Source organism: Brachionichthys hirsutus, chromosome 9 (genome assembly GCF_040956055.1).
Source record: "Brachionichthys hirsutus isolate HB-005 chromosome 9, CSIRO-AGI_Bhir_v1, whole genome shotgun sequence".
NCBI lineage: Eukaryota > Metazoa > Chordata > Actinopteri > Lophiiformes > Brachionichthyidae > Brachionichthys > Brachionichthys hirsutus.
The window spans coordinates 9,660,123-9,686,301 of NC_090905.1; the positions used below are offsets into that span (position 1 = coordinate 9,660,123).

At 45.2% G+C, this 26,179-nt stretch overlaps 1 protein-coding gene across 1 annotated transcript; it reads left to right on the top strand.

Moving 5' to 3' along the window:
• The first annotated feature begins 337 nt into the window (after positions 1 to 337).
• Positions 338 to 26,179, top strand: arhgef18b (rho/rac guanine nucleotide exchange factor (GEF) 18b). The gene is made up of 31 exons (XM_068743353.1): positions 338 to 416; positions 3,747 to 3,889; positions 4,328 to 4,923; positions 5,247 to 5,385; positions 5,616 to 5,742; positions 5,841 to 5,895; positions 6,832 to 6,903; positions 7,276 to 7,384; positions 7,641 to 7,815; positions 13,230 to 13,297; positions 14,782 to 14,827; positions 15,655 to 15,856; positions 16,280 to 16,386; positions 16,791 to 16,931; positions 17,463 to 17,713; positions 17,822 to 17,947; positions 18,042 to 18,159; positions 18,250 to 18,504; positions 18,575 to 18,651; positions 18,800 to 18,978; positions 19,103 to 19,176; positions 19,281 to 19,466; positions 19,620 to 19,760; positions 19,982 to 20,094; positions 20,637 to 20,705; positions 20,855 to 20,902; positions 21,038 to 21,301; positions 21,517 to 21,666; positions 24,146 to 24,473; positions 24,764 to 24,898; positions 25,231 to 26,179. The coding sequence occupies exons 1-31, from the start codon at positions 341 to 343 to the stop codon at positions 25,536 to 25,538; spliced, it is 4,878 nt and encodes a 1,625-aa protein (XP_068599454.1). The 5' UTR covers positions 338 to 340; the 3' UTR covers positions 25,539 to 26,179.

The window sequence follows — 26,179 nt, forward strand, 5'->3', positions numbered from 1 at the left end:
TGCATCATTTCCTGAAAACAACGGCAGCCTGCAACCATTGAGACAGGCCTTATGGACACATCTATTTCAATTCTTTGATGATATATTAGCTGCTGACTTTCTTTCTACCCAAAAAAAACCCTCAACTTCCACTCTTTTTCCTCATCTGTCTCTACCTGCTGTCATCTTTTATGCTCCCCTGCTCTTCTCTCCGTTGAGGAAGAAATCCTTAGCCAGTCTCTCTCTCTCTCTCTCTCCCCTCCCCCCGTCCCTCCTCTCCCCCTGCTCAGTTTTTCTCCCCCTTCTTTCTCTCACCGGCTGTAAGTGAATGAGGTGACCGGTTCTGGCTGGTGCTGCTGGCATGGCGGGTTCTCCTCTGAACCACTCTTGGCCCTCCTTCTCTAAACTCTGGATGAAGAGATGGTCCTTCAAGAGAGGTACGGTGGGACCTTTACATCATGTCAGGTGGTTGTGTGGACAGTTCAAAGAGGAGGAAGACGAGTGCACGAGGATGTCGTCCAGCAGACGTTGAGGACTGTCTGAGACCTGAATCGGGGTTTGTGTTGTGTGACATTTTGCAGTGTGTGAGATGAGTTCGGTGCAAACCTCAGTGAGTCATTATTATCCCTGCTTCATTTAAGGATCGTGAGATTATACAGATGCCACCACACGTGTGTCGTCACTAAGAAACCGGTAGCTCTTCGTCCTGAGATCATCCATTTGCTGATTATAGAGCTGTCACTGCATCATATGCGGCATAAATTAAGGGTCATTCTTTTAAGATGTTTGATGCGGCGCTGCCGTGATTTGATTGATTCTGGACAAGCAGGGATGACCAAGGCAACAACTTATTTGTCTCGCTCTTAGCTTACTCGTGTTATCTTTTCCCATGCAGCTCTCATAGAAAAATACGATGATCTGTTGAGACTGGCAGTTTCTTCCATTTTAATCTGGCTGAAGCATCTCTTGCCTCCGAGCTTTGAAACGGGGCTCAGATGAACGTCGGATCAAACAGGCTCCGTGAGATGACAGTTGTTTTGATGTGTGTTCCTACCTCAGATCTGAAAGCCTCTGTGCTCTCTTTCCACCTGCCCACACACACACACACACACTCTCATCAAAAGACAACAGATAGACACTCAGATTGCAGTGGCACTCAGTCAGACGACACATTTACATACTAGTAGCCCAGTTCGGGAATCATCAGGTTCTGAATGTGATCTGAATCCGAATCCAAACGTTGTCGGTCACTTGTTGCATTTTTCGTGACTATGTGTGTGCGACTGTTGTGTTTGTGGTTTGTTAATGTACGGTGTACGGTTCTTCAGCTGACCGTATCATGTGAGGCCGGACTTCCTCTTGTGATTGTCATGAATGTGGTGAACACGGGGCCAGGGCATTCCCTTCTTGTCACATTGTTTCCAATGTTACAAAAGCCCAACAAAATAACAACAACAACAACTGGGGTGACTGCATCCTTCTCCTTATTTATAGATCTGAAACTACTGTTTTGGGTTACTGGAACAGCTGATTTCAAAATCTGGTGGAGTTTCATTTTGATCTGCACCAAATTTCCCACTCACGGATACCCTACCCCATTGTTTCCATCAGGAGCCACGGATTATTCATCAAGAAGTCAAATACAATGTTAAATAATGTCATACCTTGCTATATTATTATTATGATACTAGTATTATATTTTTCTGATTCACTAAAATCTCTCGTGCTTTTTTGTGAGTGTAATCCTGCTGGTAAACAAAGAGTAGAGGCGGAAATACAACCTCAATCATCACAGGTGGTCTTTTTTTATTATTATTATTATATTAGCTATTTCACATCACTTTATTTAACATTTAAGATCTCCTCTACAGCAGTATCCCGGCAAAGACAGGAAGCAACACAACCAAACAAGGTTAAAACTAACGCATATAAACGTAACTACATGCAATTTATATTCACAAAAGTTTCAAAAATATGAATAACGCAGCCCTGAAATGAAAATTTTATCAAGGAGGTTTTAATCTCTGTGTAAAAGAGCTTTTATGTTTGAACTTTGAACGCATCTCGCCTCCAAGATGCAAAGACACGGTGTGTCCTCATCAGCAGCGACACCCAAAGAAGTTCAAAGGGAAAAGAGAAAGTTTCATAAACAAGATAAAATACAGTGTGCTATGAAGCGTGAACTATTAAACCATGACGTCTCAGAAAGGTTTGGTGATCTATCAGTCAGGCAACAGTTTTACACACACACACACACACACACACCTACACACACCGATGTTTCATCCTTACAAGATGCTATAGCAGATACAGGAGGCCAACCATAAAAGGCTACAGCGGTGCTATGACGGCATCAAGCAGCGGCTGCAGGTCTGTACTCAGTGTTAGAGATTACAGCATGATGGGATTTGGATGTGAACAGATCCCCCCCTCCGGGGGGGCTGCCATCCCTGCAGCCTCAGGCAGTGATTTAGTAATATAGAAAATAGATGTATGGCGTGTCTGTCTGTGTGTTTATGTGAGACCTTCTCTCTGCTACTGGTTTATAGTAGGACATGGTGCAGGACTTGTGTGGCCTGTCTGCATTTCATCTCACCGTGCAACAGAACCTGAGCTCTCCTACATACACACCAAAACAAGATGTGTGAGCCAATCTTCAAACAGTCACTAACAGGTTTCTATAAACAGAATTATCTGGGAGTTTATTTCAGGATATTATCGGGATAACTCCTTAGGATGAAGCATCTCGTTTTCAAGACCCGAGCATTCATCACCAGGTCAGAGTTTTGGTTCAAAGAGCTTTTTAAGCCCGATCCATTCTGTGAAATCAGGTGAACTGAAGTTGTCAAGACCGCATATCTGGATTCAACTAAATTTTTTATCAAATCATTTACAGCCCAACATCAACCCATAACAATGAAGTAATCACACAACCTACTCTAACTGTTGTCATGCACGAATAGGAACTATTTTGTCCACTATAACAATATTCAGCATTCTCATCATGTTAATTATTGATCATTCCTTTTGTGTTTAACAAATATCTGATCGGAGCATTTATGTTTTATAGGCCAGAAAACCTATACTTATAACCTCTGTCACATTTCTAAAAATCTAAATTAAGATAAAACATGTCGGGTGCTGGAGGCATCGGAAATCCATCCATCTTCCCGTTGTCTTTCCACTTTTTCCCGCTTTGCTGGTCACAGGAGTTGCTGGAGCCTATCCCAGCTTGCTATGGGCGAGAGGCGGGGTACACTTCGGACGTGTTGCCAGCGCACCACGGGGTCACACAGAGACAGACAACCATTCACGCACACACTCATAAACTACGTACAATTTGGATTCATCAATTCAGTGACAGTGAGGACCCTCCTTAATAGTCTTAACAGTATTTTTTTAATACAAAATAATTTTAGAATGACGCTGGATTAATTTGAACTCCGTCTTTGCCTTAACACTGTGGATTTCCTTTATGATGCATATGCAGTACTTGCAAGCAGGAACTTGTGAGAACTGCAGAGTTGCGAGGGAATAATCTCCGGCTCTGGAGACTACTGTTGGCTCGCTAAGCAGTGGTGGCGGTGGTTTGTGGTATTGTGTGAATTAAGGAATCTGTTTATGCAGTGGAAACGTAAAAGAGCTTTCAGTGGGAGACAAAGTTTCCTTCAGCCAGACTGCAATCCTGGTGTTTTCCGTAAAGCACTAGAGACGTCATTTTCAGGAACAGTTTCTAATTCACAAACATCACATCCTTTATCTTTCAGCATCAGAGTGCAAGCCATGTAACCAGCCCAGTGTCCACCTCAGTCCCCAGCCTCATGCTCACAGTGAGATTGGATCTCCGTCCTCACTGTCCCCTGACTCTGTTGCTGAAGATATCTTCTTTAGTAGTACAGACAAAAACCAGGTAATGCCTTACATCCTTAATGTGCATCTAAATGTTCTTATTTCTTTGTCTTTTTTAACCAGCATGTCTGTCAGTCTTTTCAGGTTCAGATTAAATCTAAATATAACTATTGATGGACACGATTCCCACAAGAATAACCTTGCTGATCCTGACATTTTATTTACTGACACCATGGGAACAATCATCAAAAGTTCTTCAAAGTATTAAGTGTCTTGCGTTACAATTTGGCTCTGAAACTTGCATATCCTGACAATGAACTGGAACAGCAGAATCCTTTGACCTTTCATCTTTTCGAGTTACATCCAAAGCGATCCAAAGTTACATTTTTGGATCGCAGCTGATGTTTTTGTTTGTCTCCTCTCGTCGCTAGCCTTTTCCTTCTCTCTCCCGTCATTTAAAAACATATATAACAATCCTGGCTCCCCTTTGCTGCTGCAGGATACTTGGTCAGTAGCCAGTGACTACGACAGCCCCTGTGTTGAGCGGAGCAGCAGCCTGGAGGACCTGTCTCCTCTCAAAGACTCCGAGTACTTTAAAGACCTGGAAGGAGGGTTAATAGTTTCACAAATTCCATTAGAGACTACAAGCCCAGAAACCAAACCCCTAAGTGGCCTACAGATGTCCCTAAATGCAGATAGGTCCTGCATCTACCAACCTGTGCTGACTTCCACATCCACAAACCCGGCTCAGGTCAATGCACCACCTCCTCACTGTAGCCGTCCTCTGGAGGAGCCCCGTCACAGCTTTGTGGTCACTCAGATTAGCCCTAACTTGTTGCCAGGTTGGATCACTGACGGCGTCGACTCTTCGGGCCCGGCAGTAGGGCTTAGTCTGACTATTAATCTAAATGAGCTACTGGGAACGATGGACACAGCACAAGACGTAACACCGTCAGAGGAGATGAAGGAGCAGCCCATGAGGGAATTGGTTGGAGATCCAAACCTGGACAGCTTTCCCATTCTGGTCAGATCCATGTCAACGTCTCGCAGGCACAGCTGGGGTGTCCCTGTGTCCCCCATTAACCTGGGAAGGAGGTAAGGTGGGTGGATAAGGATAAATGGGGGGGGGGGGGGGGGGAGTGCATGTTTCTAAGATAATATACTTTAAAACAAACTGTGCTTGACTGATGAGCCGTATCTCAAGAATGTTCCGTTTCTACTTGATAAGTGGACTTCAGTTCTTTGGTTTAGCGTCTCTCAGAATTCATGCGTGGAAGTGAATATCATGAAGTCACCGCTGCCTTGGGGTGGGAACTTGAAAAGTGCAACAAAACATTTAACAGAAAACGTCACAAAACAAAAATATACACAGGTCGCAGAGTGTCTATAGCTCGAATGTTGCTCTGCTTTGCTGCCAGACTGAGCCTAGACACCACAGCCATGGACAGCGATGGAGAGAGAGAAGACGATGACGATGACGAGGGACAGACTAATCTCTTCGAGTCCATTCAGCAGCATGCAGCAGGTCCTGGAGACGAGTCCAGGGTCACGAGGACGGTAATGAAGCAATGCTAACGCAATCTGATATCTCGAGAAAAATCCCAACAGTAGGACTTAGTTCTTCCCCGCCCTGTCTGTAGGAAGGAATGTGCTAATAATAAGGCGGCTATAAATTACATTCTGGTCTGCTTTAGTGAATATAACTTCCTGTAAGTATTTCAGCGGTGTATTAGGGAGCGGGGATGTATACCTCATCTATAAGTGTGTTTATTCTTCATTGCTTTCAGGCTGGTGGTGTGCCCGGAAAGCATCTGTGCTCCTGCTCAGAGATCCTCGCTACCGACGAATGTTCCCGTGCCACACGCATTTCACAAATTGTGCAGACATCCAAACAGGCCGCACAAGGAGCGGGAGGTGGGGCTGAGCTTTTGTTCATGCAGACTGCATGGTAGGTTGTGTTTAGCATGCATCTGATTATTTATAGTCGAGCTTGTGGACTTTCTCTTCTACAGCAGAGGAGTTAAGCCCTGAAGAAAGCCTAGAGTCTACAGAGGCGCAGATCCACATGTAAGTCTACACCGTCGCCAATTACCGAGCTTAGGTTGGAGGCACGGTCCAGTTATGACTGGCAGTTTGTGGGGGGGATGTCTGTTCTTTCCAGAGGCTGCTTCGGCCCGACTGGCAGCGAAGGTTTAGTGACGCTTGCGAGAGCCAAATGACACTCCTCTGGTTCTGTTCGCTGCAGGAAAATGTCGGGAAAATGATAGCTGCAGCTTTTCAGTGCAATAGTTCACATTCTCTTCTGTAGCCGGAGATTGTTACGCCACATCCGTCCAGCTCCTCTCTAGCAAAGGGGCTTTCCCAATTCCCTCCTGACATTTCTGCTCCATGCCATATGCATGCAACCTCCTCATTCTCCTCCTCCCATGGTCATCTCCCACAGCTCCTTAGATGGCCCCTTAGTGTGTGTGTAAAGTATGTGTGTGCTTCGGTGACTCCGTGGATGCAGCTCCTCTCCTCTCCTCTCCTCTCTGCCCCATCTCATTTTCCTGTTTGTCTTAGGCTGATGGTAAAGTTGTACCATGGGTAAGTAAACAGGAGAGGGAGGTCTGCTTGTTTCACTGCTCAAACGCCATCACAGTCCTCAGAGTATTACCCAAGTCTGAATGTGGCAGGAAGGAGAATCACAGCATTGCATGTGTGTGTGTGTGTGTGTGTGTGTGTGTGTGTGTGTGTGCGTGCATTTACCCTAGTACTCAGCCATCATCCTTGGACAGGCTCTGTGAAATCACTTGATTATACATGCAACAAAATCTTTAGTTGACATTGACCTCGCCATTTTTAAAAGTGTACTTCTGACCAACATTTATTTTTCTGTATTTAATCCATATTATTTACATTTGCTGTGATAAAAATGATATTGTTGTAATTTGCCTTTATTTTTGTGGCCTGTTTTCCTGTTGAGTCTCCAAAGTGAAACAGTTTGGTTTGGTTTGTGCACAGAGCGAAGCAGACGAACAGATCAGTCACCAAAGTGTCACAAAACGTCACGTGGTACGAGTTCCTCTCTAATCAGTAAGTTCTGTCCTGATCACCGTCGCCATACTACTAGAGCTGAAGAGACGCTCACAGCTATGTGAAAGTAAGCTTTTCAACAGAAATGCATGCTTGGTAATTGGTTGCATCTCATTAGCAGTCTATTACAGCACTTTGTCAAAGTCTAAATTACCAGATAAATCATATCTGCTTTTGGTTCTGAAGTAATGAGGCTTATTTTTCTTCTTTCATCAGTACAAGTGTTAAAAGAAGAATCACTGTTTCCCGTCATCGAGACAAAACACTTTCCTTTCTTGAAACAAATATACATTTATTATACATTGAAGGTTGCCAACTGAATTTCCTTTCTTTTTTATTTTGCCATATTTCATGCTCTGCCTTTTTGAACAGGAATGAAGATGAAGACGATTGTACAGGGAAGGCGGAGAAAGGCACCAAGGTGAAAAGAACTCTCAGCTCTCTGAGGAACAGAATGACCGGCTCCTTCAATAAAGATAAGGTAGACTCTTACAGACAGATTCCACAACATGCAATGTTATAAATCAACTATAGGCTCACTCACTGCCCTGTTTAAATACTATAAAGGCCAAACCCCATTTCACTGGTTTGCATGCTGATGAGAACCATACCTAACCAAACCATATACCTGCCTCTGACACCGTTGTTCCGCATCTGCCTAAAAGAGAACATCCAGATTTGAATAAAATACCCACTTCTGTATGTGCTTTTTTCTTTCTTTCCTTGTTTCTCTTCAGGGTAAGAACAGAGAAAAAGTTCAGCAAAAAGAAAAGGAGACAAAAGAAAAAATATGTGGCAACAACAGCAGCAGCAGCAAAAGGCATCATCTGGTGCCGGGCTCTTTCTCCAGTTGTGCCACCTGCTCACTGTGCAGCAAGACCCTGCAGAAAAAGCATGGCCTGCAGTGCACGAGTGAGTAACACACCCACGTCTGTTGTTGGCCTGACTTACTTGTGCACAGGTGCTGCACTCACACACGAGCGCATGTCTATTTATGTCTATGCTGCACGCATGATCACTCAAGTAAACAGAGCCACACACAGACTGACACGTTCAGTCACTACTGAGGAAAGAGTTTTTTTTTTTTTAGCTGTAATTGGTGAATATTTCTGACTTGATGGTATTGTGTCACAATATTTCACAATCGGTCATAGTCAAAGAAATGACAGTTACACCCTCATTTTGACACAACGTTCACTTCTTACTCTTTTCACGATGTGTCTTTACTGCAGTCTTGCACAACTCATCCCACTTGTTTAGATTTGTTATCTGACGTATTAGCACCATCCTGACTGTTGTTTATGTGAATGTGCAACACGCCTTAACTCTCCTCATCTGGCTTAAAATACTCCATGATATTTTGTGCATTAGATGAAATATTTTTGCCTTGATCCACTCACTGCTTTGTCTATCCATTCATGAACTAGACCTGTGCAGGACATTTCATCTCATTTCTACTGTTCTTATCATATTCCCATCAGCCTGCAGGTCAGTAGATAAGCCTGAAATACCGAATGAACGACACGGAGAACAGTTTGTGAGCAGCATTCAGGGGGGGGGGGGGGACTCTGACCAAGAAGTCAGACTGTGTGAACCTTATATTATTCACGTAAAAGCAGCAACACGTATAACTCCTGTGGTCTGTCAGGATGGGATAAATGGTATGATTATTTTTTAATAGTGTTCTTATTAAACAAAGTTGTTCTGGCATCTTTCAGGAGTCACAGGACACGACACATGCAGCGATGCAGACAGTGCTGCTTCTATTAGACCGCAATAACACATCCATACCCCCCCCGATAAAGTTATAGGTTCTTATTTTTTGATTTTTTTTTGCATTTGTTGTTCGTTACGTAAACAAACACGCACGAGCAAACAGGCGCGTGTCCCTTTAACTCCGGCCGAGCCCCGCGGGGATTCAGCCTGTGCGTGGAATGCGTCCTTCCTGCGCCAGATTGTTCCCACTGAGAGGAGAGCAGGACAACGATGCGGGATACTTTGTGCTTTTGAGTTCAACGACAGCCGGGCTGGTTTATCAAAGCAACTGGGGCGGCCCCGGCCACATATCCAGGTCGTTAGGGTTATTTCAGCGGGACCCGGGTCTTTGTCGGAGCGGTAAGTAGCAGCAGTAGCGACGGCTTCAGATGGGATCAGGTGGATAACTGGGCATCCTGACCGATAGTTAGCTCGGAAGCTAAACGCTAACCACAGTCAGCTCCTTGCATTTTACCTCTGAAGACGTGTTGTGTCTTTGACTTAAAAAAATGGAATCGACTTGTGAAATGTATTCAACGCTATTTTTGTTGTTGTTGTTTTACGAAGTTACCCAAATGAAATCACGCTAACTATTAGCCTCTTAACGCTAACGCGTTAGCCTGTCCCGCAACAGCATCGATTTAAAAAAAAAAAAAAAAAAAAACCCCACAAGTTTAGTTTGGTGAGCGCTTAGCTTGAATTAGCGTAGAGTGACAGCGGTAGCTAGTTTAAACACGCACGCAGCGGAATGCACGTCGTTGATGATCTGGCTCTGATGGCGGACCTCCCTTTCATCGGCTCTTTGATGCTAGCTGCAGACTTTACGTTCAACAGGTGACCGCTAGCTAAACCGCAGCGTCCGGGGTAGCTTGTGGTGTGAAGTGGCGTCGGTGTAATCTCTGCTTCCCCCCCCCCCCCCTGTCTGAGTCACATGGTGCTAATAGTGCATAACAAGCCCACTGCATCAGGGATTTACCTTCCCAGCCTGACTCCAGGTTTATTTTAGGCTCCTTTGCTGTCACTTGAACGTGCAGAATTGATTTGGGTCTGAGCACATCCTCCTCTGCTGATCGTGTGAATAAGAGATGTTTTAACTCAGAATAGGCGACTCCTCTCGCTCCAGTTCTGTTCCTGTTTGCTGTCTGCTTCAGAGTTTGCCCCGGGGATGATGATTATCTGATGCGAGGACCTGAGATCATCACTATTTGTGTAGAACAGAACTATTTGTGGGTTTGTTTTTCCAATATGTATTGATCCATTATTACAATCTGTGTGATGTTGATTATCACACGAAACATTGAGATGTTTGACAAAAAGTCTTTCGCATGTGTCTTTCAATGGAGTTCACTAATTAGCTGATGTTACTTCTGCATGACATTCGTGTGAAATTCGTAAAGTATGACGTGACGACTTTGTTTAAGCCTCTTTAAATAGATCTGTTAATTAGAGCTTAGGCTGAAAAGATTTCAAAACTGTTTGAATTGGTACTGAACTGAGGCCCAGTAATGTTCTGCTTTTGATGTATTCTGCAGAGCTGATTCTTTATCATCAGTGACAAACATGACTCGTGTAGACGGATGTGTTGAATCACTGTTTCCTATAGAAAACTGCCAAACCGTCACTTTGCTTCTGTTTATGATAATCAGGTTGTGGTCTACCTCTGCTGCACACATCTGGATGCTGCCTCACCCCCCTGTGTGTATAATGTAAGACAAGACAGGTGGAATAGCTGCACCATTCACACCCAGGGACAGATAGGACAGCATTTTCACGATATTTAGAATAATCAGTAGCCTTATTCATAATGGAGGAAATAATGTGGTGAACTTGTGATGCCTCACAATGTCTCCTTCTTTGCAGCAGTGCACGGTGCGGTTCCACCCACGGAGCTGCAAAACACTTGCAACATGTACATGTTGGGTTCTCAGTTAGTCTCACCTCATGTATGGCCTATAGGAAGCGTGCACGTTAAATACTCCACACATTCATTATTAAACTGAATAACACAAAAGCATGTAAACATGATAACCTTGTTCTTAATCATAAGCTTTTAATTTAGCCTGCGGTGATATATGTGTTTTTACTTTTTACCAACATTTTTCATGTCTCCATGTTTGTGCATTTACTTTTTTTTGTTATTATTTGGGGAATGCTCCATAACAAATGCAGCGTAAATGTATGACAAGGCTTTTTTCTTGTGTTTATTTTTCTATTTTATGCCATTTAAGAGTTAGGCTAGGTCCGTTTGGCTGCTTCTATTGTGGCAAAACTGTTACACCATCTAAAAACCTGCGTGCTGTAGGAAATATATCTCACAATTCCTTCCCCACGGTCTTGAATTTGACCAAGTTTAAAGGCTTTTTTTTAAGTTAATGATAAGACAACTTTCAAGTGTCCTGTAGAGTTAATGTTTCCCTGGAAGAACTCACCCTTTCGTTATCAGGAGTCGTGTGGATCACAGTCTCATCCCGTAAGATAACACATTCTCTCTCCAGATTAAGAGTCGCTCATGGGTGAACGCAGGGTTTTATTTGCCCCATTTGTTGTTCTTTTTTGTTTTTTCCGCTTCCCATGGCAGCTTGGTCCAGTTTGCATTTCCAGTCTATTGAGTAACGCACTGAACTGTACATCGCAGGCGTACTTCTTCTGCGATGGGGTCGTCACCGGTCGGCATGTTCTGGTTGTGCTGGTGGATTTGATGGGGCAGACTGTCCCGTGGTTCTGCTGACACGACCAGGTGACTAAACCTTAGCGGAGGAGCTCCGTGCTTGAGCTGCACGATCTGCTGATAAACGCTGACGTCAGCTCACAGAAAACAAACTGCACTTCCTCGTCTTTTGTCTTTCCTAAGCAATCATTTTCGAGTGCAGTCATCCCTAGACCTTTCTAAACAAGAATTGGTTGCTTTTCGTTTCCTTGGTGATAACTTGTAGCGATGTTGTTACACTTATCTATTCCTGTCGAGCCCCGCCCAGTCAATGAGTTTGGGTTTTGTTGAAGTATTGCAGGTTTAACAGGCACCGAAGTAATGTTGTGTATTTTTTTACGTTATGTCTATAAACAGCCAGGCTGGAGGAGAGTGGTATTTTGCAGTGACGTGGAAAATTCTCCTTGCTGTCTTTCATCGTGACAGCTAACGAGTCTGCTGACCTTTATCTCTTCTCATGGTAAAATAATCATCTGTTCCCAGAGCAGATGCATTCGTTTCTGAAAAAAGTGTTGCTTGTGCTTCACGTTGTTGTTTTTGGCCAACTGTGCAGTGCTGGGCCAATACTGGGAATCTGTGGGCTTATACTGGTCCAGAAGGAAACATAGTTTGATCCAAGTCAAAGAAGGTCACAGCAGCACTACTGAAGATTATTCAGGAGCCAGTTTCTCTTCTCTTTTTCTTCTGCTCCATCAACAATTGTTTATTTATTAGCAGAGGAGTGGGGTCAAAGGTCATGTATGAAATAATGTAGTACAAGTGATACTTGTTCCTAATCTAATCTAATCTAAACTTTAAAGCCGGGCGGTAGTTTTGATTTGTGGAGCTCTTCTTTATTGCTCCTCCTTTCACAAGCATGCCTTCTTTTTTTTTTTGTGCATGAACTGCTTTGTGGCTTTTCTGGACTGCTAGTATTTAATTTGTCATTGTACCATCACACAAAAGAGGAACAAGCTGCACAGAACTCAGGTGAAGTTTCTAGTATAGGTTAAACTCAGTTGTTCCCAGGAGTGCTGCTTTTATCAAGGTGCTATACAGTGAGAATGAAATGGAGAAAAACCTCTTCAAAATAGAAATAGATCTAATAACTACATTTATTTCTGTCTGTCTCTGTCTCATACTTTGTTTTGCAGTGAAGATCATCTGCTTCTCGTCCATGTCAGCCAGGTTTCAGCCAGACTTTGCATAGTAATGAGTTAATTTGTTTAACCGGCCTGCTCCCTCTGGAACGGCTTTGGTTGTTTACCTTATACAGCATGTATCCAGGCTCGAAGACGCCATTGTTTTGTTTCGCTGCAGTTTTCTCTTTCCAGTTCCTCAGTATAACACGGGGAAGGGGGAACTTATGGCCGGCGGTACGCTTTTCCAAAACAACCCCGAGCTGTCTCTGTGCTAAACAGGTTAAGTCAGTCATTCCCTCTCAACCTGTGCAGCTGCTTTGTTTTCCATACAGGGGAAAAGGGTGAAACTGAGAAACTGGGAGCTCCAGCCGACTGCCTTTTGTTTTGTATACGCGAACAATCAGAAGTCAGAGTTACCGCTGAGCCGGCGTCACGGCAACAGAACTGATCCTTTCACTGCTCAAATACTACATCGCATGTGGGTGGATGATTGTCGATGCTGGCAGCTGAAAGAACTCCAGGCCTTTTGTTTCATGACCATCGCAAAGCGTTGTTTTAATCACCGCTTCCTTCCTATCCCGCCCCCGTCCGTTGTTGGACTGGTTTTGAAATTTCAAACGTGGATTACTGTGTCATAGCTTCCATGCACATTCAAAACAAAAGCCATTACTGTTGCGTCTATGACCAATGTACGCTGTATGTAGCTCGACGCTGACCGGTGTTCCTGTCGTGCTGTTTTTCAGATTGTGCTGTGAACGTTCATAAGAGCTGCAAGTCTCTGCTCGGGGAGTGCACCAGCACCAAAAAGAAGGTAAACACTCCATTGGGCCATCAGAAAACTTCAGTTGCTTGACTGCGTTTCATGTATAGATAAAGTATACTACATGTGTACATGGTCAGACATGGAATCAGTAACAGAAAAGTACATTAAACCAGAATCCAGGAGTATTTTATTTATGTGTATGTGTATAAAATAACCATGGGTTACACACACGTACACATATATATATATATATATATAGAGAGAGAGAGAGAGAGAGAGAGAGAGAGAGAGAGAGAGAGAGAGAGAGAGAGAGAGAGAGAGAGAGAGAGAGAGAGAGGAAGTAAAAAAAAGAACTGCCGGTACACTAATACTTCGACATACGAGCAAACCTGCCAGGAGTATTTCCAGATGCTGACGCTACATCAGCTAGCTAGCTCGTTCAGTGATTTTCGCTGTATCTGTGAATATTCTTTATTCTTGCACAAAGCATTGTCTTTGATGGGTCCAAAGAAAGCGAGTGGTGAGAAGAAAAAACGTATGACGACGATCCTCAAACAGAAGGATGCTATCAAAAACACAAAGCCTTTCAAAGGAGTAACTATGATGTCTAAGTTTACGTAAGGTACAATTACTATATAAGGAGTTATGTACCGCCCAACTCTCGATCCCTCCCTCCTCGCGCTACCAGCTGTCTCAAACGTAAAACTCATAATAAAACGACATTTTATATTACAGTAATACTGTATATCATTTATTATATCATTTTGTGTGTGTGTGTATCTGTATTATTTTTATTCCGTTGTTATTGGCGTTGATTCTGGGTTTTTTAGATGCCCGGAACGGATTAAATTGTTTTCAGTTATTTTATATGAGAAAAATGTATTTGACATACGAGCAAATTGACTTACGAGCTCGGGAACAATTTATACTCGTATGTGTCAAGGTATTTTACTGCATTATTTGACCCCAAGGTCAACAGGAGGGTTAAAGAAGAAGTAACAGGTCTGTGAGGGCCAGAATTCATCTTACTTATTTTACGCAATAATTTACAAATAAATTATTAAAAAATCATACAATGTAGTTTCTCTGATTTTCTTTTCCACGTTCTGTCTCTCACAGTTGAAGTGTACCGATGCTGAAAATTACTGCCCTCTCATCTTTTTAAATGGGACACCTTGCACCATTGGTGGCTACTTTTTCCCCCCACTGTATGTTCTGTAGTTGCTTTTGGAGAAGGAGCACAACAAAACAAACGCAGTAATAATTTACTACAAAGCCTCCATGTGAACCTACAGCAGCACCTTGAGCATAAATACTTTTTTGGCAGGGACAGCTGTGCTTTCATGCCAGGGATTTAAAGCAGTTTGACTGAAAGTAACCTTCCTCTGTGTACTCTTAAGAGTTGGTTGGTAAGTGAGTACTCTGGTTCTGTAAAGAAAAGGACAGCAAGGGCTTCACTTTTCGACAGTTTCTAACCTGTCGCTCCGGATGGCTCTGAGAAACCATTCACTTTCTTGATTTTCTCCACACAGAGAGATTCTCTACCGAGGACGGGCCCATCAGGATCCCCTAACTTTGGTATGTAGAATGGGCATCCCTTCTGAACCCTGCTTTGCTCGCTAGTTGAAGTATGGGCGGTGTGTTAAGGCACAGGGGGCGGTGGTTTGGCGTCTACATGTTAGTAAAATGTGTAAATCAGTACATTTAAAGAAAGCTGGGTAAAGGCATTGCCTGATCCAGCGGGGCCTCCAGAGGATTCTGCAGGATTGCTAAACTAAATCCTTCATCCACACCGTTCTTTGCTTCATTGGGGATTTTTTTTTTAACTTGAAAATGTATTGGTGTCACAGTATTTATGAGCTGCAACCTGATCTGCTGATTATTCTTATTTCCTCCACCAAGGAGGTTATGTTTTTGTCTGTATCTTAGCAACATAACTCAAAATGTTACTGACGGATCTTGATGGCATTTTCAGGAAATGTTTGCAATGCTTTCTGAAACCGATGATTACATTTTGGTAAGGATTCAGAATAGATCCTGGTAAATGGAGCTTCAAAAAGCTTCGATATCTCGGTTGATTATTGACCAATGTTTATGGAATGTGAATCCAATCGTTACGTTTTTTTTCATGGTTAAGGAATCTAAAAATGTCGATAAAATAAACGCAGGACCATTATTTTATAGAATATAGGGAGTCCGAGGTGCTCGGTGGAGGTCTGCGCTCTCTGAGTGCTTTTCTAGTCTCGGTCTTGTTATTGGCTAAAACATACGAATATTGAGTCAAACAGGAGACAAGAAAACATCTTCCTCCCTCCTCTTCATTCACCGTCTCCTTTGGACGATGTCCATCACAGTCCTCCAGTGCTTCCATTCATTCCCACTGTTTATCTGTCTCTCCTCCTCAGCTGTAAAAGACCAGGACAGAGAGCAGTCGGATCCAGCCTCTTCACAGACCCTGGATGGCCACTCTGGGTTTTTCGGCACCCCAGGCATGACCATTAGTCAGAGGGGACCTAGAACTCAGCCGACTTCTTCCCTCACCGCCAACTCCACTGCTGCCCTCGACTCCAACGTTGGACACAACTTCTGTCCCCACAACAGCTCGGGGTGAGCATCTCTGCTAGCTAGACGGGACTCAGCCCCCCACTGGTGGTAGTTTAGTGCCCAAGTCAGTCACATTTAGTTCCAGACACCAACAGCAAATTATTTCCATGGTATCAGAATCTGCTGCATATTTATGTTGGATATTGTAAGTTTGCTTGTTGTTGAAATGCTCTTTCATGTACGCTGCCGTAATGTGAATGTTTATAGTCGAAACATCAATGCAACTTGTCTTTCAATATAATGGTGTGTCGAGAGAAGGGAAGGGAATGGGAGAGAGAGATAAAGGCAAAGGGAGGATGTCAATGAGCAGCTTTTATGTCCGATTTGCTGACGTTGTTACAGACCTGTGATTAATTTAGGTAACTAGAGGCTGCTGACATTAAGTTGTGTCTGGGTCTGCTTTGACCTCTGGGTGTCGACCTTCAGATCCCTCCCAGGGGAGATGGATGAGACGGATGCTGTCCGCTCCAAACGTTGCAATGAAGACGCCATTTCCCTTGCTCCACCCAACACCGAGTCCATCATTGTTGAAGGTGAGTCGACTCAGGATCAGCTGCAAATCAGCATCTGATTGTTTCGATGTATTTTGACTAAGAGAATAAATAAATCTTGGCCTTTGCCTTGAGAAGCATTTTTGGTCTGACTCGAAGCTTTCAGTTTCTCATGCATGCACACATAAGCAATATGATGACGTTTCTGAACAGAAAGGGATTCTCAATAAAATCCTCTCCAAGGCCTAAGTTTATTATGAACGCAACAAGAGATTAAGCATCATCTCACCCTGAATTTGATTCAACAACTAGATCCGTGTATGTTAGACACACCGACTGCTTGTTCTTGTTGTAGTCCACACGCTTTTATTCTGTCATCTCGGAAGACATGGCTTTTCGCACACACAGAGAGTCATGTGTTATAGCATTTAATGCTTTCTCGTCAGATGCTCACTATGTGGCACTGAAGGCTGATCTGGAGTCTGATGCCCAAGACCTGGAGGTGGAATCATGGAGTTTGGCAGTTGACCAGCAGCACGTAAAGAAACATTCTAAAGAAACGGTGAAGCGACAGGATGTGATTTATGGTAGGTGTGGATCCTGTCCAGTAAGTCAGCAATCTGTCCACATGGATTCACGTTATGTCACTGATCCGATACATACAGAAATCTTCTTAGAACTGCAGCCTCCTTCTTTTCCTCAGACGTTCGTCTTTGCCATGGATGCCATGCAATCATTTCTCATCAAAATTTACTGTTGCTAGACTCGCAGGCAAAATTGAATGTGTGGCAACATTTTGGTTTAAAGAAGTTCTATGCATGAAATATCAAAATGGAAATGTTTCTATATATTTCATAATATACCACAAAGTACTGCTGAATAGTAATACAAAATTGGCCTCGAGACATTTAATGCAATTTATAAGATTTCATGTGGTTCTGTTTGGGGCCAGGAAAGACCTTACATTTTAAGAATATTTTGTCTTTAGTCGGTGTATGTGCAAAGAAAAAACAGCGAATTATGAAGCAAACATTGTGATTCCTGTCATAACTTTACTTTGTGTTATATAATGTGCTTTAATCGCCGGAACAAACCTGTGACTTTATGCCATTGTACAGAACTGATGCAGACGGAGATGCACCATGTGCGAACACTGAAGATAATGCTAAACGTGTACCTTCGGGAGTTGAAGGAGAACCTCCAGATGGACTCGGGCAGGCTGGACTGTCTGTTTCCCCAGCTGGAGAACCTCCTTGAGCTTCACACGCATTTCCTGTCTCGTCTCAAAGAGCGGCGGAGAGAAAGCCTCGACGGGCCCAGTGAAAGAAACTACACCATCAACGGAGTGGCGGACATTCTTATTGCTCAGGTAGGGATCGTATCTGGAGACGCATGTACAGAAATACCCAAAGTTGAGTTCTTGAAAGTATGTAAGAAAGTAAGTACATATGTCACATGTGCTTTCTTTGCTGTCCAGTTCTCTGGTGAAATAGGTGAAAGGATGAAAGACTGCTATGGGGATTTCTGCAGTCATCACATTGAGGCTGTCAACTACTACAAAGAACAGCTACAAAGCAACAAAAAGTTCCAGAACACCATACGGGTGAGACGCCTTCTCATTTATGTCTGAAGTGCAGTAAAAGCCACAGCCAAGCTGCTGAATGTTAAAATCATTGATTTGCTTGCTTTTCATTTAGAAAATCAACAACCTTTCCATTGTGCGGCGGTTAGGAGTGACTGCATGTATCCTGTTGGTGACACAACGCATCACCAAGTACCCGGTGCTTGTGGAGCGCATTCTACACAACGCTGAAGGTGGCGCCTTTTGCAGTCATGTTTTCTGACCATTCGTCGTAGTTGAATTTGGTGCATCTTTGGAATAACTGGTGATCTCTCTCTCTCTAGCTGGTACAGAGGAACACGAGGAGCTGACCCGGTCACTGGGTCTGATTAAAGACACCATCGTTCGGGTTGACACGCTGGTTAATCTCCACGAGAAAACCTCTCGACTCAGAGACATACACAACAGGATGGAGCCGAAGGGACTGGGAAAAATTAAAGATGGCCGAGTGTTTCGCAGGGAGGACCTGGCGCACGGCAGGAGGCGGCTCCTACACGAAGGCACGGTCAACTGGAAGGCTGCGTCTGGCAGGCTCAAAGGTAGCATAGCATGATAAATCAAGATGTACTCTTACGCGTCATCATCTAAAGTTGTGATCTGCGCTTCTAGATATTCTTGCAGTCCTCCTATCAGATGTATTGCTGTTACTACAAGAAAAAGATCAGAGATATGCATTTGCCACAGTGGTGAGTGTTGTTTTGTTTCTGTGCATTTGGCACTAAGGCTGTATCATGGAGGAGTACCTGAGTATTATAGTGAGATGCTAGCAATACTGTAATTTATCATTCATCACATTTCATTAACTTCATCTTTTTTCTTCCTGCTTCGACTCAGGACAACAAGCCATCAGTGATCTCTCTTCAGAAGCTAATTGTAAGGGAGGTGGCCCATGAGGAGAAAGCGATGTTTCTTATATGTGCCTCCTCCAATGAGCCAGAGATGTATGAGATCCACACCGCCTCCAAGGAGGAGCGGAACGCTTGGATCACACACATACGGCAAGCTGTTGAGAGGTAGATGCATTCACACAGAGGAAATATACTTCTGGTTTTTACTAAAAGATGGGTTTAGGTAAAAATGTCTTGATGCTTTCCCTGCCTGTCCTCCCGCAATGGCTTCTGTCCTGTCATATGTTAGTTGTCCTCACACAGAAGAGACTCTATTCAGTGAGGAGGAAGAGGCACACGCTTTCAGATTCAAAGAATTTCAAGGTAATTGTTGATAAAGCAATCATTAAAGAAAAGAACAAAATCTATTGAACCATTGTCCAAGGAAATAAATTGTCTCTTATTCGTATTCATCTTTCCACCTGTAGAGCGGCTGAGCCAGAAGGATGCAGTGATCACCCAAGCTCTCACTGAGAAGCTGCAGCTGTTTGCAGACTTTGTGGATTCTGCTGCGGGTCCAGAAGAGACGGCGTCGCGCAGCAGACTTCTACTCCGAGGCGACACTCCAGACCTCCAGCAGGGGGAGACCCTGCTCAAAGGAGCCATCACTGAAGGTAAGGGTATCTGATTTAGATGCAGATGTGTGTCTGGCGACATGCTCGTGCAATCATGTACGTTTTACACACAGATTGGATCTTTATGTTCTGGAAGCATTTGCCACGGTTCCCTCGCATATTAATTCAGCTTTTCTTTCTCTCTGTCCTCAGCGGAGAACCTCCAGAACCTGCTGCTATCCGGCGTGAGGGAGGGGGCTCTCGTGCCACAGCAGGAGGAAGGGAACAGCTTTTTGCCCAGACGAGCAGATACATTTGGGGGCTATGACAGTAGCCTCACCATCCTCAGTAAGAGTGAGTCCAGCGCTGTCCATGCCCTGAAGGCGTCTGCCTTCTATGTCCCCTCGAATGCAATTAATAAATAAATGAATAAAAAGTGCATTCTCTGAATATGGTTTATTATTTTTCGAATTTGTGTGTTTGTTTGTTTTCTCATTGAGACAAAAAGCAATGTTTGTAATTGTTGTTATTTATCTGTCTGATTTTAATTCTTGTTGTGTGTGTTTGTGTGCCAGATGGGAGCGTGAAGAATTGTTCTGGTGAGTCCAGAAACAGAGAAAGAAGCCAGAGAGCCAGTTCTGACCCTCAGCTCAAAGTCCTCTGTGGCAGCCACACCCTGGAACAGACGGTAGGGGCTCCAATCTCTCACAAACACACACACACACACATATATATATTTATACGCACACACACAGTATATCTTGAGATGAGTCACACTTGTTTCCTGTAAATAGTCATGACTAGATCATCGCTGGGTCTCTTCATTTGCTTGTAAATGGATCAAGCCTTTAAGAAACAACTTGGTCATTGATTGACCTTCCAGGGAGTCCTGGTCATCAGGAGGTCGTCTGGAGGAGACCCTTTTGAACATGCCCCTTTTATTGTAATAGTTTCTCTTTCTTCCCGACACTGAATGTCGTGCAAAAGTAAAACATTAAAAAACCCACCATTATAGTGATGGGCTTTACTTTTATTATTTAATAACAACAATATTGTCCACTAACGGGTCCGGTTACTACCTTATATAAATGGTCGCTGCAGCAGCTGCTGTGTTTTTCTTTGGCAGCCAATGAGGCCACAGCGAACGGAGGGATCGTTGCTTTCACCACGGTTTCGTCTGTTTACAGTCTAATGATGAATAGTGAGGCTATTTCTTCTGTTGTTGCTCAGGGTGATGAGAGCTGCTCCCCTCCCGACAGATGGAACCGCATCTGGTCCAACTCCTTCCCTGAGGCTCAGGTAAACTTGTGTCACACTCGCTGCTGGACTTGATAGATTCATAGACTTGACTGCACTGAAAAGCTGCAACCATGAGATGTTTCCTGATCTGATTGTTTTGGTGATGTTGGTGTTTATTTGTCCTAATCTTTCCCGTGTCTCTGTGCTAGTTCTTTGACAGAGTACTGATGCTCTCCCAAAGGCTCTATAGTCTGCAGGTAATGCCACTGAAACGTGTTATATTCCAATATTTATCTGCTGTTTGTGTATGCTCTTTAATAGCAGATAAATATTTTATTATTACTAAAGTCCTTCATGCCCTGGTGTGGTTTGTCTTCTGTCTCCATCTCCAGGCCATCATAGCACAGTGGGATAGCCACATTGAGCTCCAGCGGGCCTCCCTGCCTGGTCGCCACAGAGGGAACGTGCTCCTGGAGCAGGAGAAGCAGAGGACTCTGGCCCTGCAGAGAGAGGAGCTGGCCAGCTTCCACAAGCTGCAGTCTCAGCACAGGCAGGAGCAGCAGCGCTGGGAGAAGGAGCGGGAGAGGCACCGCCTACAAGTTGAGACCACAGAAACCAGGCTTCGACAGCGGGAGGAGGAGTGCAGCAGGCAGGAGGTGAAGTGTTCTGCCCGCCCCCCCCCCCCCCCGAGGGATGTGGATATAGCTGAATCACAGCTCTGTTTTATGTGTTGATTTATGCCTCTGTTGTTTGATATTTGTGATTTTCTCCTTGAATGTATTAGAAACTTTGTGTACCAGTTCACGTTTGATTCCAGTCTGTGGAGTTCAATATCAATATTCCTCACAAACATTGCTGCCTCTTGTTGCAGGAGCATCTGGAAGAAGAGAGGAAGGAGCTGGAGAGCCAGAGGGAGCTGTACCAGCAGGACCTGGAGAGGCTGCGGGTGTCCACCAGGGCTGTGGAGAAAGAAAAGGAGCGCCTCGAGCACCAGAAGAAGATCAAGAGGAAGACTATTGAGGTGGGGGGGGGGGGGCGTCTGGTGGCAGTAGTCCACGTGTAACAGTACAACAATGTACAGACTCTGCTAGAGTAGAAATGTCACGGTGGGATGAGTAGTTTAACACCGTCTGCCCCACACATCAAACTATTGATTAATAGTTTCAGTATTAACGACTGATTATATAAAGGTTTGCGGTTATTACCAGAAAAATCAATGATAATATGTTGCATGAAAATGGAGGTGGTTAGAAAGAAAGAAAAGCCACGTCTGTCTGTCTGTCTGTCTGTCAGTCTTTCTTCACTCCCACACCTCCAGCTTGTGTGTCTGGCTGAACCGGTGTGCAGTTGTTGGTGATCTCTGCTGTCTGACAGAGTAATGACACACAAACCTTCCTTTAAAGCTGCGACCAGCCCCCCCCCCTCCTGGACTCTTCACTCGCATCGTGAATCATTGCGTTAATCGCCTCATTGCAGGCTGCAGTGAGACCCGTGACTGTGGGCTGCACTTAAAACACTTCACAGGGACTCCTGAAAACCCACAGCCGCTGTTTGTAGGAGCCGCTGGCTAAACTGACATAATCTGCGATGAGTACAGCTGGGATCTGGTAATTACACAGGCCCTCACTTAAATAGTAAAACCTGCGTCGGGTCAGATCTCAGCCCCTTATTACAAGAACCCTGCGTTGGTTTTAGATCGGCTAAATTATGTGTTTACCTGTTTTGTTCTCGTGCAGTTCTGTGCTGTTGGCTCTCCTGCAGGACTTTCTTGGCTGTGCCGATGGGAAATATATAAGTGGTTTGTTTACGCGCTGATTTAAAAACGTCAAACACTCTTTTCGTTGGCAGTGACCTCAGGATCTGTTCCAGGCTCCGAAATAATCTGATATCAGCAGACAATCAATCACCCCCGTCCAGCATCAACACTCATCACCATATGATGTGTGTGTGTGTGTGTGTGTGCGTGTGTGTGTCAACATCAGTGAGCTTTTGCGCAAGAGAGGTGCTAGTTGTAGCATGTCCTGGAGAAGCGTCTGTTTCGTGTGTTATCTTCCAGCCTCTGTAGGAAGCCGACTGTAGCGTGATGTAGGAGTTTGATTCTGCATGTAAGGATTGCCTCCTGGTGAGCCCCCCCCCCCCCCCCCCCACGGTGTGCACCGTCTAGAAGGCGAAGGGCAGTGTTAGTGCAGATGAGTATGATATGGGAGTATCCAGGCAGTTTGCAGGATGAGAGGAACCTGGCTGTGTAATCAGCCGGTCCAAGCCCGTCATTAAGAAGCAGCCTTTGGAAGGCGGCCAGTGCTAATTGTTTATGTGCCGTCAGTCAGAGCTGCTCGCGCTCTGCGGCGTCTGCAGCGTCTGCATGCTTTACTGCCCTGGAAAGCTGCTGCTTAACGCCGGCCACCTTCCTCTGGAACAATGCAGCATCTGTTTGAGTCTTGCTCTGATGTTACTGCCGTCTCCACACACACCTTGTAAACCGGTCACCGTGTGTTCCCATCGCCCCTGGAAGTATTCAGAATAATTATCCGTCGTGTAGAACTTTGGAGTTACATGATAATACTCAGCTTTTTAGTTACAATTGTTTATTCCTTTTAGGTAACAGCTCGTCCTTTGTTGCGCAGGAGAAGCTGGAGCCCATCCCAGCTGAGGTGGTGGGAGGCCAGGGCCACGCCCTGGACAAGTCGCCAGCTTGTCGTAGGGCCACATGAAAGCCAATCGACCAATCATGGTCACATTCATGCCTATGAACCGAGATGCGGCTGCAAAAAAACGACAACTTCTAGTGGTTGTGTTTGATATTTTGCCCCTTTCATTTAACTTGTGAAGCCTGTCCTCGGAGCATCAGGTCAGCGTTGTTGGACCCGACTCGCTTCGTGTGCGTCACCGTGACTCGGTGAGAAGCTGCTTTTTATAGCCTGTGTAAGGCAAACACGACACCACTCCATTCCTGCAGAAATCCTTCTGGCCGATCTCACCGATAACGCTGACTCGAGCTGCAGATCATCTTTCCTTCAATCTAGTAATTAAGTGGACAAAGCAGTTAGTGTCTTTTATCAACGGGTGTCATGTGAGTCATCCCCCCCCCCCCCCCCCTACCTGTCTGACAGCCCTGCCTGTGCTGTTCGACACGCCTTCATGTGCACAGGGCCTGTTGAGGGTTTCATGTTTCTCAGTTTGTGCGTGTGCACAACGTCACTGAGCCTCTTTGAACGCATCAAAAGCCTTCAACCGATCTGCCGAAACTGTGCTCAGCAGAACACAGCTGCGTGTGTTTCTGGTTCCTTTAAATACCCTGCTCGTCGACAGATTGTGTGTCTAATGCCACAGCGGTACTTGAAACATGACAAGTTCTGCATCTCCGGATCTAAATGGAATCAAACCTCAAATGTGTGCCATTACAGCGGGGAAGCTGTTATTAGTGAACCTGAATGCTGCTTTGCAGCTCTTATAAGATTATGTTTGCACCGACTGAAGAAGACTCACTTCTCCCCCTGCAGGTGGCTCCTTTGTCCGGCAGCCTGAATGGGGAGCTCCTCCTGGCCACCTCCGACCTGCCCCTGCCTCAGAAGCCCCTGCTGCGCGGCAGCCTGTCCGTTGCGCCTGCTGACTATCAAGAGCGTCCCGAGGTGACGGTGCGGCGGGAGACGAGCTCGTCCACCTTGCCGCTGAAGACCGAGGTGCCCCTTCATCTCTTCAGCACCACCAACCAGCTACACAAGCCTGTGGGGGTGCAGCAGCAGATCCCCACCAAGCTGGCCGCCTTCAGCAGCGGCAAAGGGAAAGGAGGCAGAATGGGCAAAGCCTCTCATCGCACCGACAGCTCAGGTGAGGATGGGAACGGTCAGGAGCAGTCTTTGAATGCTTCCGGTGTTCATGGAATAACTTTTAAGTTCTCACTCCATAGGGGAGCGGACTGCCTGATGTTTCTCTGCTGATTTTTAATCGGGTTTTTCATTCTCACCGTCATTGCCGCACATTCCTAATGTCCCACACAGGCCTGACCCGAAGTGGCTCATTAGCAGCACATTTGGAATTGACATTGGATCTGCCCCCTGATGCATCAAAGGCTGGTCCTTTTCATATGAATTACAGATCCATCTCTCTCTCTCTCACAGCCTCGGTGGACATGAAGCAGACGCTGCCGTTGAAGCTGTCCGCCCGAGACGACAACTCCATCAAGGCCAAGCGTTCCATCAGCCCCCACCAGCAGCTCCAGCTGTCAGCCCCTCCTCCCCTGCATCACAATACAGGTACCGGTTCACACACACACAGACTGTTCACTAGTGTACACACATACACACCCAGTGTCCTCGTCTGTCTCGGCCGGCTGCGTTATTGAACCAGGTTCTCACAGACTCAAACGTTACACACATTCCCCGCCTGGGCAGAGCGGACTCCACCGATCACGTTCCTCTAAAGCCCAACATCATGTTCCGCCGCACCCTGTTGAAACGCCTATTGCTTTCACAAGCCTGACGGTGATTAATGATGCAGGCATCTTAACTTCACAGTTACTGTTAGAATCTCTTTGTGTGACTACTTTGTCTCGAACAAACCTTTTTTTTTTGTATGTTATTGACAGATCAGTTCAGTCCTGGTGCCGACAGCGCTGGACCAGAAACCCAGTCGACCTCCATCAGCACCTCCCAACCTCCAAATGTTCAGAAACCCCCCATGCCCCTTGCACAGGCTAATCCTCAGCCCCCCGTGCAGCCTCCCGCCATCCCTCCCCACTCGCAGGGCTCCGGCTCCCTCCATTTCCAGGGCCACGTCCAACCGCAGGTCGTTAGTCCAAACGGCCAGGCAAACGTTCAAGGCCTGAGCCACAGCGTGACGCCGCCCTACAAGATGACGGAAGACCTTAACAAGGAAGACGTTATCTTCTTTTAAACTGCCCCCTGCAGCCTTCGGGGGGGGCAACGGCTGAAGAATCGTGCGCGGGTTGCTGTGCTCAAACCGGTCAAGTTCTGACATCCAGTAATTTGAAGTTGCTTGTTTGTTACGGACAGACGTGGCGAGAGAGTTTAAACATCGGCACCAACCCATAGCAGCACGTGCTCGTCAGCACTACAGTGGGACGCACGGTGAAGATGCCGTGTTTATTTTAACACCGCCCCGTTTTTAAATGCCGCTATTCCCTTCGATTAGGTGACACAAATCCAAAGACGTGCATAACGAGCTGAAGGGGATTTGCAGAGCAATGTGAAACCATCCGCTTCTACTGGACCTGCTCATGAGCCGACGCTTCGTCAGCACTCTGCTCGGTGTTTCATTTGCACAGTGTAACTACTCCATTCAAGACTAATGAAGGGACCTTTATGGACTAAGTGTTTTACGTTGTCAAAATGACAAAGATGAAGCTCATTGTGCTCTTTTTGTTCGTAGCCGAGCTCTTTACGGAAGGTTGGTGCAGATCTTTTCTTCTGTTGTCAGAAACCATTTTATCGGCTGATTCATCATAATGTTTCATTTTAATGCGGGAGCAGCTTGTTTCTCCACGTTTTCTTAAGGATAAATCAAACTTTAAACCG

Bases quoted from the DNA above. Each gene is read 5' to 3' on its own strand.
- arhgef18b (XM_068743353.1), top strand. From the start codon at position 341: ATGGCGGGTTCTCCTCTGAACCACTCTTGGCCCTCCTTCTCTAAACTC. The intron at 17,948-18,041 runs GTGAGACGCCTT...CTTTTCATTTAG, and splicing joins AGTTCCAGAACACCATACGG to AAAATCAACAACCTTTCCAT. The intron at 20,095-20,636 runs GTAGGGGCTCCA...GTTGTTGCTCAG, and splicing joins GCCACACCCTGGAACAGACG to GGTGATGAGAGCTGCTCCCC.